The sequence below is a fragment of the Miniopterus natalensis genome, chromosome 11 (assembly GCF_054644295.1).
Source record: "Miniopterus natalensis isolate mMinNat1 chromosome 11, mMinNat1.hap1, whole genome shotgun sequence".
NCBI lineage: Eukaryota > Metazoa > Chordata > Mammalia > Chiroptera > Miniopteridae > Miniopterus > Miniopterus natalensis.
This window is the reverse complement of record NC_142091.1, coordinates 44,437,719-44,451,337: the sequence shown is the minus strand read 5'-3', so window position 1 is coordinate 44,451,337 and position 13,619 is coordinate 44,437,719. Positions and strand designations below refer to the sequence as shown.

Sequence of the window (13,619 nt, the reverse complement as noted above, 5' to 3'; positions counted from 1 at the left end):
CATTTCAAATGACTAAGTCATGGTTCTTTTTTGTAAGACTTCAAAGAACCTGATCAAAGATAACATTCGTATTAAATAAAACAGCTTAGCATTTTTTCCTTTTTTACTGTAAGGCTGGAAATGAAAAACAGCCCCGTTTCAGCTCTCTGGCAAAAAAACCATGGTGAGTGAGTGACGAAGTGATTGTCGCAGGACAACTCTCCACCTCCTTTTTTGGACCTTTAGCTGAATTTCCGACATTAGAGATGATTTTTCAAGTGCTCAGATCATTAGGTAACCAGAAACCAAAGCTCATCTTGACAATCTCTGCCATAAATTATCATCTGAGGAGGCAGTTGTGGCTGTGAAAAACCCACTGGCTTTGGGAGCCACAAAGTCTAGGTTCTTAAGTCTTTGCCCTGCCCCTTCACAGGCTGTACGGCCTGGGTAAGACACTTAACCTCTTTGGACTGTTTCCTCCTGCAGAGATATGGGGATTGTAAATCCCCAAAACTGTTATGAGGACATAGAAATGTACAGAATAGTAAATCGCAAAACTGTTATGAGTACATAGAAATGTACAGAATAGTACTTATTCTGTGCTGGATATACAATATACTCTCAATAATGTGTTGGGTTATAATCTATTACATTTGTAGTATTTTGTGTAACACTTCCCCCCACTCCCATACCAGTTTAATAAAACAAATATAAAGGTAACATTTTAAAAATTGCTGTATTCAAAATAATAAACTTTAGGGTAAATAAGCTTTAAAACAAAAGTACATAAGCAAAAAAATAAATAATTTACACCAACCCGCTAACCTTATTTTCAGAGTAAAGCCATTTCCAATTATAGCATTACAGCACTGTTATCAGGGCTCCAGCCTGTGGTCAAGCTTTGATAGTGCACTTTTTTTTTAAATGGTAACAAAAACATGAACACTAAGTAAAGTCTTTAACAAAACCAAAACACTGGATTTAGCTTTTTAATTTTAAGTAACCAAACTTTGTAATTTTATACATAATCCAATGTAGTGCTAATATAATTAGCATTTCAGCTTGAAGAGTTGGTATTTAACAAGGATGGAAAACTATAATGAACAGTCTTCAAACCATGAGATACAAATAGAAATGTACAAGTATACAGTAGAACAAAAACTGCAGACACTCTACTAACTGGGGGAAATATCTGAAGGCTTTACATCCTTTATTATCCATGATGGCTTTTGGAATTATGATTGTGTGACATATAGAACCTTTGACATTTTAGATAGAGCCTTTATTTGATTTTTTCACAGTAAGTTAAAAATCCACCTAGTACTCCATAAGACTTCACTGCGATGTGATAAAAGAGCAATGTGGAAAGTTTACTGTATTGCCCTAATTTCATACTTCCTTGTACACAATGAATCAATTTTGGAATCTATTCCAAGGGTTATATACACAAAAGTGTCAAGAATAAAATGTTCTCCACTCTTGCATAAAAATGCGTACAGTGTCTGAGGAATGGAAAAGTTCTCATTTTCCTGGGCCCCGGGCTTCGTGGCACTCTGCTGCCTGAAGAGGAAAGGCCCCTCCTGCCTTGCTGCTCTCAGGGTTAGTCATCCAGCCCTGGCGTCTCTCCCTGTTGGATCCTGGATGCTATTCTGATGGCTTCTTCCAGAGATGGCTGTTCTCCAAGCTAAAACAGGAACATACACAAACCCACAGTCAAGATAATGCCAAAGGAATCTTATATGCCACAAGTGGATTTCTCTCTGTGATTCTAACACCTGGGCTTGTTAAGCTACTCTTGCTGCTCCAATCAGTAAGAGCAAAAAATCCCCAATTCCTACAGGGGAGAACGATGCAGTTTCTTTATGTAGGATTCTAATAAAGCTTTGCACATGCAAGACTCAAAAGATGCTCATCTTTTCCAATGGAGATAATTTAGAGAGCTTCCTGAGCCTTTAGTTTCTATGCCCATGAACTAAATTAAAACCAACGGCTGGCATTTTCCTGAGTGTGTTCTAACCCTTTTCCAAGTAAATACATGAAGAACAATTCCCCACAAGGAATGGTAATCTGCTCCCAGCATTCTGGATTCTCTGCTTCAATCCAGTGACTCCCCAGAGGATGCTTTTGTTCTTAGTCTTCTGACATTGCCCACTGCAGAATAGTGCTGTGCAGTGATTCTCAGATGTAGGGTCTATGTTTACACCAGGGTCATTTGCAAGGAGTAGCTCTTAAGTGCTTTATAGAAGTCTGCCTAATTAGACTTTTATTTTGAGAGTTAAGATAACTGGCTGAATACACATGGGCATACATACCAGATGCTTTATTTTTCTTGCTATAATTTCCCCTAGAATATGCAGAGAGTCAAGAACAAAGTATTGGGCTCTTTGAATCCACCTCAAACACAACAATTTCCTTCAAGTGGCCAAGTGACACAGATTGTTCTGTTCCCTGCCTCCTGTGAAGGTTATGCATAAAGCAGTGTACAAAGTTGAGAGGCCCGAGTAGCGCTGCTGTTGACAGAGGACAGCTGCCTCTGGACTCACCTGAACTGCAATCTGGGTGCCATTGGATGTTGCCACTAAGGTCAGAGGTCTGGTTTCTGTGGTTACTAAGTGATGGCTGTGCTGCTGGTGCCCCATTTCTGATGACGCAGTATGGAATGCTGCCAAGTCCTGAGCCACAATTGCAACCTTAAGCAAAAAATACACAAAAGAATTAAAACTATGATTTAAATAGGTTAAAATCCATTTAATGAAAAAGATTGTCTTCAAATTCAAAAGGAAAAACTCGCTTCTGACCACAGAGCTGTGGAAACCTGAAGCTGAAGAGATCTTATATGTTGTCTGTTCTGAACTCCATTTTTATTTGAGGAAAACTCCAAGGACCAGTAGCATTACTGACAAACAGCAACATATCTTGTTATACTCATTTCCTATTCCAGATTCCATGGAATCTTTCTATATTGTTCCTGAGGCATCTATCCAGAGTGGTTGAAAGTGTTTTCATGGTTCTTAAACCACAAATGTAGCCTTTTCTATGTAGATAATATAGAAAATGGCATCAACTACTTCTGTTATATGATATTCTAAAATTTTGCTCAGCTAAACTCAGAGGAAGAATAGATTAAAAACTAAAATTTCTATTTTCTTTGGCCATTAATCCACTAAAATGATATGTTGGGTCAATCCCAGCAATGTTTCATAATCTAGTAACAGATTTCGGCCCAGTGAGAGCAGAGTGGTTTATATTGGACTAACCCCTCCTGCAGATAACAATAATAAACTGTGGACAAAAACATGAAAAAGCAACTGTTGGAAGGGATTGGAGAATGATGAAAAGCAGGCAGAAACTGTAAGGGATTCTCCAAGAAAGAGAACCATATTGGGTCACATCTATGTTGAAACAGCTTTTTCACCGAGGCCACCCTTAGTCTGAGCAGCACAGGACAACTTAAGGTATCAGATAATGGAGTCTAGGGCTGCCAGAAGGGCTATACACTGAGAGGAATACTCTAGAAAGGAGAAAATCAGAGGCGGAGCCCCCCAAATCTGTATATAAACTCTTCCCAAGTCCTCTAGACCCCAGAACTGTAAGTATGTGAGGAAGTTCCAATAATTCTGGTAGAAAGCAGCAATTGGAAGGCTAAAAGGGCGGAAAAGAGATTTCAGTGACACCACAGGAGAGACAGAATTTAGTTTCAATCCCACCAAGTTAGAGGGGCTGGACTACAAATAATGCTAAAGCAGACCCTTCAGATAATTCACAGGTGGAGTCTGAGCACCCCATGTGGATGGTCAACATCTGCCCAATGGCCTACAGCTGCAGCAGGTCCGCAAGGGAAATCCCCACTACTGTTGTGATGTCCCTGGCTGGGGGAACCTGCCTGATTTCATTCCAGCCTTCAGAGCCTTCTCTCCAGAGAATTTCTCTATCTCTCTTGAGAATTTTTCTAGCCCACAGGCTACAGATAAGCGGCATAAGAATATCTGCTTTAGGGTCACTATCTTTCCAGACCTGCAACTGTAACTAGTACAAGGTATATTTACCAAAGCTGGGCTATAAACCCACCCAGGCATTCTACAGCCACGGAGATGGCTGCAAACTGATTAAGTGGGACCATTCCATAAGGCAGCCTGAAAGCTGCGTTTGTTTTTTGTTTTGTTTTGGCATAAGGTATAATTAGCAGACAATAAATAAGTACCCATCTTAGGTGTTCTGTTGAGTTTTGACAGATACATCTGCGAAACCATCACCCAATACAAGATACAGCATGGTTCCCTCATATTCCGTGTCATCAATGTCCTTCCCCAGCCAAGCAGCACTTGCTGATTTCTATCCCATGAGTTTGTTTTGTCTGCTCTTGGATTTCACATAAGTGGAATTATATAGTATGTATTCTAGCAGAATTCTGGGTCAAAGGGCAGAGGTATGTTCGACTTTATAAGAAACTGCCAAACTGTTCTCCTAAGAGGTTTTATCATTTTACACCCCCACTAGAGTGTATGAATGTCCTAGTTACTTCACATCTTTGCCAACATTTGGTTTTAAGTCTTCTTTTATTTTAGTCATTTTCCTGAATCTGAAAAGGTATCTCACTGTGATTTTAATTTTCATTTCTTTGGTGACTAAAGATGTTAAGCACTTTTTGTGTTATTGCCATTAATGCATCTTCTTTTGCAATGGGTCTATTCAAATAAGCAATCAAATGATTTGCTCATTTTTACAAAAATTTATTTATTTTGCTCATTTTTAATGGGCTGTTCATTTTTTTATTGTTGATTTGTAGAGGTTTGTTATATACTCTCAATACAAGTCCACTGTCAGATATATATACTGTGAATAACTTTTCTCCAGTTTGGCACTTTTTCTTAATGGTGTCTTTAGTGAGTGGAATAAATTTTGATGAAGTCCAATTGATCAGTTTTTTCTTTTATTGTTAGTGCCTTCTGTATCATAAGAAATCTTTACTCTAAGCCTGCAGAAATATTCACTTTTCCAGAAGCTTTTCATTCTGAGTTTTGTATTTCAAGGTGTAGAAGACCTTCAACTTTGTTCTTTTTTCAAGATTGTTTTGGCTATTATAGGTCCTTGGCATTTTCAGGTAAATTTTAGAATCAGATTGTCTATATAATAAAAAAAGCCTGTTGAAATTTTGATTATGATGGTATGAAATCTATAATTGAATTTAGAAAGAATGAAAGCTACTAATTTTGACAGACTCTCACTGAACAGGATAAGGTAGCTGCAGTGAAACTTAACATTGCCTTCAGCATAGTACAAGAACAGTTTTAAATGTATTATTTAATGGATATTTAATATAATTTATTTTTAATGGAAATGAAAAATTAAAACTACAAAGAGATACATCAGACTGACAAAAATCCAAAAGGATTTTTTTTCCACAGAAGGGGAAGAGCAGCTTGGCAGTCTCAAATACTGCAGGTGGGAATGTAGATTGGCACAACCCTCGAAGGGAAGTGTGGCAACACTTACCACAATTACAACCAAATATATCTTTTCACCCAGCAATTCCACTCTAGGGATTTACCTAGGAGATTTATACTCACACACATGCAAAATCACACACGCATAAGGTTATATGTTGTTTGAAAAAGCAGAAAACCAAATAAATTATGACATGTCCATACTGTGAAATACAATACAGCTTTAAAAAAGAGTTAGGAAGCCCGGCTGTTGTGGCTCAGCAGCTGAGCATCAACCTATGATCCAGGCAATTGTGGTTTGACTCCCAGTCAGGGCACATGCTGGGGTTTTGGGCTTGATCCCCAGTAGGGGGCATGCAGGAGGTAGCCAATCAATGACTCTCATCACTGATGTTTCTATCTCTCTCTCCCTCTCCCTTCCTCTCTCTGAAATCAATAAAGATTAAAAAAAAAAAAAAAAGAACACTTAAGGCAATGAGTAGTTTAAATGCATTATCTCATTCAATCCTTACATCAACCTTATGGGGCAGATGCAACAATCACTCTTATTTTACAGATGATGAAAAACTGAGACTCAGAGGGTTATGCAGCTTAGAAATTGTAAAACTGGGATCAATCTGAAGTTTCTGTGCATAACTGCTATATTACACTGTATATCTATTAACAATTTTGATATTGACAGGTTCTGATTGATATAAAAGAAAAAAGCAATTACCTGCTGCCCTTCTGTACCCTCGGCAGTTACCATAGCAACAGAGTGTGTCCCTGCTGAGGAGATGACTGCATCATGAGCAGGGACTGTGATAGGTGTGCCATCCTGCGTTACCATTGTGATGGTGTTGCCAATGGCTTGCATGTCAGCTTGAGATATGTTGACCTGCAATACAATGTATTTTACAAATCAATGTTACTTGTTATGTTTGGCAATCTTTATTAAGGACTAGGCCTAACCCTTATATAAATCCACTCTGTGGGAGCAAATAAGTGTTTCATATTTTAGAAAGAGGTCATCAGAAAAATTGAGTATTTCTTGAATGCATTTTCTCCTCTCCATCTCTACTGCCAATTTAGACCTTTATTTTTCTCTCACCTGACTATTTGCAGTACCACTTCTTTTCAGGTATCCAGTCTAACCCTTCCCTAAACATCCTCTACCCTGAACCTTTCTACAAAAACAAATTTCAATATGCTCCTTGCTTAAATCCCCAGTGACTCCCCATCACTACAGTTCAGACTTCTTACACAGCATTCATGACCTCTCACAACTGGCCTTTTGCAGCTTCTCCGGATTCTTCTTCCACTACTTCCAAACCAGCCACTGGCACTCCAGCCACAACTAACCATTTGCAGTCCCAGACAGTGTCATATTCTGTTGTATCTTCATGACTTTGCCTTCCCTTCACTCTATACCTTGAGAACTCATGAAAACTTTTCAGGATCCAACTGAATGGCCATTCTCTATAAGGCCTCCAAGATTCCTTCAGGAAGAATCACTTACTTCTTCTTCCAGACAGTTGCAGCACTAAACTGTATGCCCATCTCTATGAGAAATTATTGTTCATTTTTTTAGGAGTGTCTCTCTCCTATTAGACTGATACTTCCTTCCTATGTTCCCCACACTAGGTCTACCAAAATGTCTAGCATTAGGTAGATGTCCAATAAATGCCTGTTATTTAATTGACTAAAAAATGAAATGGGAAACCTAATTCCTGAAGGAAATGGGAAGGTTACATCTACAGAAAATACAACATTGTGGTGGGGAAAATTGCTGTTTGGAAGCACATGAAGAGGAATTAAACTCATTCTATATGGTCTGAGAGGAGCCACCAGTAGATGATATGGCAGTAGGTTCCTGTGTGGTAAACACTAGAATTATCCAAGAATGGAACAGGCTACCTCTTAAGAAAGAAACTGCCTCAAGTATTTTAGGGCTGCTTTGAAGGGAATTTCTCCTGTATAGGGAGGGAGAAAGGCTAGAGCAAATGACCTCCAGAGGGCTTCTATCTGTGGGGAATTAATGATGTCAAAAGTGAGGGGGAGAGAGATAAATGGGATGGTACAAGAGCTTTGCATTTTCCAATTCTGAGTACGTTCTGCCTCCTAGCTAACATCACATCTTAACAGTTATCAACCACAAACAGCAGATTAATCATGGGAGGTAAAACTCTGAGAGAGACAGGGGTAAGGAGAGAGTTCTCCAAGGAAAAGGCAGATATAGGGAGGTAAAGAGCCCCAGAGGCCTATTTCCACCAGGTACTAAGACAATCTTAGCTAGAGCTTAAAAATGAAATAAAGTCTGAATTGTTTTAGGCTAGTGGCATCTAGAAAACAATAACAAGTTTGACTATCAAGAGAAGAACCATTACATTGCTTTTCCTGGGAAATCAAGATACCTGTTCTATTAATTATGTGACGCTCCCATGATTCCCTGTAGGGAGAGTGCCACACTTTGGAAATTTTACAGGTTCGCCCATCACTAACATCCCAGGGTCTTTTAATGATGCCATCATCACTCAGCCAAGGCTCTGCTGATTTCTCAATCTCACCTCCTGGACCCAGTCAGCCACCAAATCCTATCCCTTCTCTGAACTGTGTTTCACATGAATCAATTACTTTCCAAGCTCTCAATTTCACTGTGGTTCCGACCTTCATCCCCTCACCTTTGAACTATACCACAAACACCATCTGAGTTCTACAGAGTCTACAAACCTTCTCTCTACTAATCTCTCTGCATGTAGACTCTTAGCAGGCACCTGAAAAACCTCCTGGAAAGCTAGCACTGCTACAAGCTCAAGTCCAAACTTTAAGCCCTGATATTCAAGGATTTCCTCAACTGGGACCCAACCTGACTTTCAAGCCCACGTTTAGAGAAATATCATTTAACTTGTTTGGCTTTTGGTACATACTTACATGCTGAGTCCCATCCTGGGATATGAGTGTAACCTGTTGACTCAACCCAGACTGGGTTACTGTGGCTACTTGTGTAGACACAACATCATCCCCTTCTACACCTGTAACATATGTGATCTGGGGCCCTTTAAGGACATCTTCACCTTGACCTGTTTAAAACAAATGAATCATTTATTTGACCAACCAAGATGTTTCGAAAACAGGATATTTTAAATATTATAGAGAAACTTATACAAATTAAAGTGTATGTATTATAGGCCACATAATGAAAATGGTTTCCAGCACCTCCTTCCAATTCTTCTACCTCCATTTTTGCAAAGTCAAACCAAATCAAAGCAGATGGAACCAAACATTTCCACATCAGAGTTAAGTGTTCTAATTTTGGGAGACTTCTCTTATTCTCTTAGTTGGAGTAATTACTATGCACGTATGTTGGGGCAGGGAAGGGGGGAACTATACAGGAAGACTGACTGGCAAATAACCCTTCCAATATGGCTATTTCTTAGTCACTTAAGAAGCTGTTAAAAATGATAAGACAATCTTCATAAACATTAACCACAAATCTGAATGGTGTGTAAATGCAAACTATTAATACTAAGTTACTTATTCTTTAACACAAGTGATTGATTGTAAGTCATCAGTACTCAATGACATCATTGTGTAAAGACAATATAATGGCATGTTATCTGGTGTAAGGTTAATCATTTAGTAAGTGACGGAACAGGAACCACCACCCACTGCTTTATTTCAAAAAGAACCAGCAAATAAACAGAAATTTCAGCAGCCTGCTATTGCTACACTTGGCAACCAGGAAGATTAACGACCCCTCTCTTTTTTTAACATTTTCCACCTCTCATAAAGGCAAAAACAGGGTAAATATACATTATTTTCCCTCAAAGGAGGACTTTATATGCTAATTTAAGAGTACTTCTCCAAGTCAGTGGTTGATACACATGCTCCTATGGCTATTGCCATCCTGGTGTAGCCTCTGTGGACGTCATCACTTCATTTTCTTGTTCTATTCCCCAGCTACTATACATCATTACTCTAGTAGGCTATAAAGCTTAGGGGATCATATATATATATATGAAAGAAAAAGCATACAAATCCATCCCTATTCTTGGAAAAACAATCTTAGTTTAGTTTTCTTGGTGTTTTTATTAAACCATTTTTTTTTTTTTTTTTTTAATATATCTTTATTGATTTCAGAGAGAGGAAGGGAGAGAGAGAGATAGAAACATCAATGATGAGAGAATCATTGATCGGCTGCCTCCTGCACGCCCCAGACTGGGGATCGAGCCCGCAACCTGGGCATGTGCCTGACAGGGAATCGTACCGTGATCTCCTGGATCCTAGGTCGATGCTCAACCACTGAGCCACACCCAGCCGGGCTGTTTAGTTTTTTAAAAATACCAGAATGTAGCCCAGCCAGCAATGCTCAGAGGTTGAACATCAACTATGTTCCAGGAGATCGTGATTAGATTCCCAGTCAGAGCACATGCCTGGGTTGCGGGCTCGATTCCTGGCAGGGGGCGTGCAGGAGGCAGCCAATCAATGACTCTCTCATCATTGATGTTTCTATCTCTCCCTCTCTCTTCCTCTCTCTGGAATCAATAAAGACATATTTAAAAGACAAAAAACAAAAAAAACAGAATGTATATTATATTATAGACAATTTTCTTGAGTACAAGAAATTCTGACCATCTGAAATATCAATACTTAAGGAAGAGACTGAGGAAGCTTACAAATTTACTTCATTTAGGAGGTACTCAATGAAACATTAAGACAATCTATAATTTGTTGGGTTTTTTTTAGAAAAATCACTTCATTTTTCCTATTTGCTTATGCTGAGTTATTTAACTGAAATCATAGAATGTAGTTCTCTCAAATATTTTTTCAAGAGTTTATTCTTAATGAAATGAATGTTTTGGTTTCCTACAATACTACCTAACAGCACATGAATCAGCTACGTTTTTTGGGAGTTGCTTCACTGCTCTTATGATTAAGATCAACATCTTTAACAGACCCCAATAATCTAGCTGCCCCGCCTGGCTCTCCAGCCTCATTTCGTGCCACCTTCCCAGGCAGAAATGACACACTGGCCAGGCTTCTGTCAGTCTTCAATTGACTTCACTCTCTCTAACCTCAGGGTTTTTCCCATGTGCCATTCCCTCTATCTGAAATGTTTTCTGGCCTTTGCTCCCTGTTTCCCCTCCCCCCAAACCCTGCCTCTCCACCTAGTTAACCCTCTAGATCTCTCCAACAGTCACTTCCTCAGGGAAGCTTTCTCTGATGTCCAGACTAGATGAAGTTCCCCTCTTATACATCCTGAAGTACTTTCTTTGATAGCACTTACCACAGTTCGTAAATTATATGGTTGTGTGATTATTTGAATGAAACTTTATGATTTGAGAAAATACTATGAATCATAAACTATGTTCATTACTGTTGATTCTCAAACACAGAGAGATATACCAGACAAAATCCTCACCTGGGGGAGGCTCAAAGAAGGCTTCCTGCTCCTCCTCGATTGGCTCCGTGTCATTGTGGGCGGTCCGTTTGTGCATGGCCAGCGTGGAGATCTGCTTATACGTCTTCCCACAGTGGTTACAGTTGTAAGGTTTGGAGTGAGTGTGAACAACATGATGTTTATACAAACTGGAATATTCTGTAAACCTTTTGTCACACCCAGGGACTGTACAAACATATGGCTTTTCCCCTAAGTAAAGAATAGCAAAAACAAAACAAAACAATCAACTTTTACATGTGCAGGCATAATCATTCCATACCTATGGGGTGGGAGTAGGGGAGCCTATAACGGTAAAAAGCAGTTGCCAAATCCCTTTCATGAGGCAGATCACAAGAAAAGACTCCCTAACAATGCTTTTGGTTTGGTTAGAAATGTAGGCTGCACCTTCAGTGTTGTCCTGTGTCAGAATACCACTTTTCCCTTAATTTCATGGGATGAGAAAATTAAGGATAGAGATGTTGCCCAGTTTAACTCTAAGCTTTTTTGATAAAACTGTAACTTGCCTATAACTGGGTAATCTGGATATGATTAATGATATCACACTAATAATGACAATAATAAATGCAATTATTATAACTAATGCAGTTCACCCTAAGGATTTTATAAGGATAATAAAAAAAGGATTTTCTAAAAAGCTTATATAGTTTGGGCTCTTTAGTAAATCTAAAAGAACATACACGTTTCATATTAACTTCACTTGACTTTTTTTTTTTTTAATACACTTGACTTTTTAAAAAAACAAACAAACATATCTTTACTGATCTCAGAGAGAGGAAAGGAGAAGGAGGGAGATATAGAAACATCAGTGATGAGAGAGTCATTGATCGGCTGCCTCCTGCAAGCCCCTGACTGGAAATCAAGCCTGCAACCCAGGCATGTGCCCTGACCGGGTATCGAACCTCCATCTCCCGGATCTTAGGTTGATGCTCAACCGCTGAGCCACACCAGCCAGGCTTCACTTGACTTCTTACATCCATTCAAAAGTTACTGAATATTCACTAAAACAACTAGGCAATCCAAAGGGAAGTAAAAACTATACCTCTTTTTCCATGAAACAATTTGAGAACCATACAGGCAATATAACCATTTTTAGAACCGTTTATTATAGAAAATTTCAAACATACATAAAAGTATAGCAAATCAGTGTAATAAACCCCCACACACCAATCACCCAGCTTTAACTATCAATTCATGGCCAATACTGTTTCATTTCTTCACTACACACTGCTCCCCCTTCCTGCCCTGGACTATTCTGAGACAGCTCCACACAGCATTCCATTGCACCTATAAATATTTCAGATTGTGTGAAAGACAGATCCTTTTTTAAACAAACAAAATTAACAATAATTACTTAGTATCATAAACTATCTAGACAGTATTAATATAAGGTGGTGGGGGGGAATCTAAAAACTGAAAGCAAATTGGGACATATTTATTTAATTGTGGTATACATGAATACTTTAAACCACACTGAGGGGGTTGTGTTGAGGGAGAATGAATAAACTAAAGTAACTCATATACATAATATTGACTAATGCTCAGTCTTAGACTAAGTAGTGGTGAGGGAGGGGAACTGCAAACAAATCTTCAACTCTACTTAGTAGGCCTGTTTATTGCAGTAGTATAGGTAAAGCGATTCCGAAACTATTTTAGATGTAAAAAAAGACTGAGCAAATAAGTACATGTGTCATTGCTGTTGGAAGCCAGGGCTCTTGCTGTGGAAGTAGGGACATACAAATATGGAATGGGGGAAGAAAAAAATGAGCTCTGCTGGGTGAATTGTATTGGAGGTATACTGGTGTAAACTCATAATTTCTAAAATGTGCACATGCACGTGTGTATACATGTACATGTCCTGCTTTACTCTCATTTTACACTTTCCTTGGGTAACTGCATCTTTTCCCATTGTTCTAAACAGTAAAATGATCCTATGAATAGTAAAATCTCAAACTAACGTAATATAAATCTTGGACATAAAGTAAATGGAGATTGCCTTCTGTCTTCTGCCTAGTCCCATTCTCAAAGCAGGGCAGGTTCAAGTTCTTATCTTGGTAGATGGCTATGGGGCAGATGTGGTGAAAGCAAAGCCAGGCAGGGCAATGGGCAATTCTAACTCAGAAAATTGGCCCTATTCATATTTAGGCTGGAGCATAAACCGCCACAAGGTGTCACCAAACCACAGTCAAGGGATAAATGGACCAGAATTGGGCTTTTGAGCTCCACTACTGGTTAGCGGCCTACCTCAACTGGGTCATCTAATCAACCTTACAAGAAGGGACTGCATTGATCTTTACACTCCACTTACTGCATAATGTGGGTGTTTACTGTTTCATATATTTGATAATCAATAGCCAATCTGTTCTCTGTGAGTCTGTTTCTATTTTGTTAGTTTTTGTTCACTACATTCTACATATGTGTGAAATCATACAGTACTTGTCTTTCTCTGACTGGCTTATTTCATTTAGCATATGCTCTCGCAAATGGTAAGATTTCATTCTTTTTTTTTTTAATGGCCAAGTAGTATTCCATTGTGTAAATGTACCACAGCTTTTTTTTATCTATTCACCTACTAATGGGCACTTGGGCTGCTTCCAAATCTTGGCTATTATAAATAACACTGCAATGAACATACAGGTGCATATATTCTTTCAAATTAGTGTTTCAGGTTTCCTCTGATAATTCCCAGAAGTGGAATTGTTGGGTCATAAGGCCGTCCTGCTGTTCTATAAGTGCTTCTATGACTCCAGTCATATGGA

General features: G+C 38.9%; 1 protein-coding gene across 2 annotated transcripts in view; it reads right to left on the bottom strand.

Moving 5' to 3' along the window:
• Positions 1–696: 696 nt before the first annotated feature.
• Positions 697–13,619, bottom strand: part of ZNF143 (zinc finger protein 143) — a 32,273-nt gene continuing 19,350 nt past the window's right edge. For both annotated transcript variants that reach the window (XM_016206624.2, XM_016206625.2), the window contains exons 12-16: positions 10,825–11,052; positions 8,334–8,482; positions 6,139–6,300; positions 2,523–2,669; positions 697–1,663 (exon numbers count right to left, since the gene is read on the bottom strand). In XM_016206624.2, coding sequence (XP_016062110.1) covers positions 1,580–1,663; positions 2,523–2,669; positions 6,139–6,300; positions 8,334–8,482; positions 10,825–11,052 — 770 coding nt within the window. In that variant the 3' untranslated portion in view covers positions 697–1,579. The remainder of the gene's footprint in view (positions 1,664–2,522; positions 2,670–6,138; positions 6,301–8,333; positions 8,483–10,824; positions 11,053–13,619) is intronic.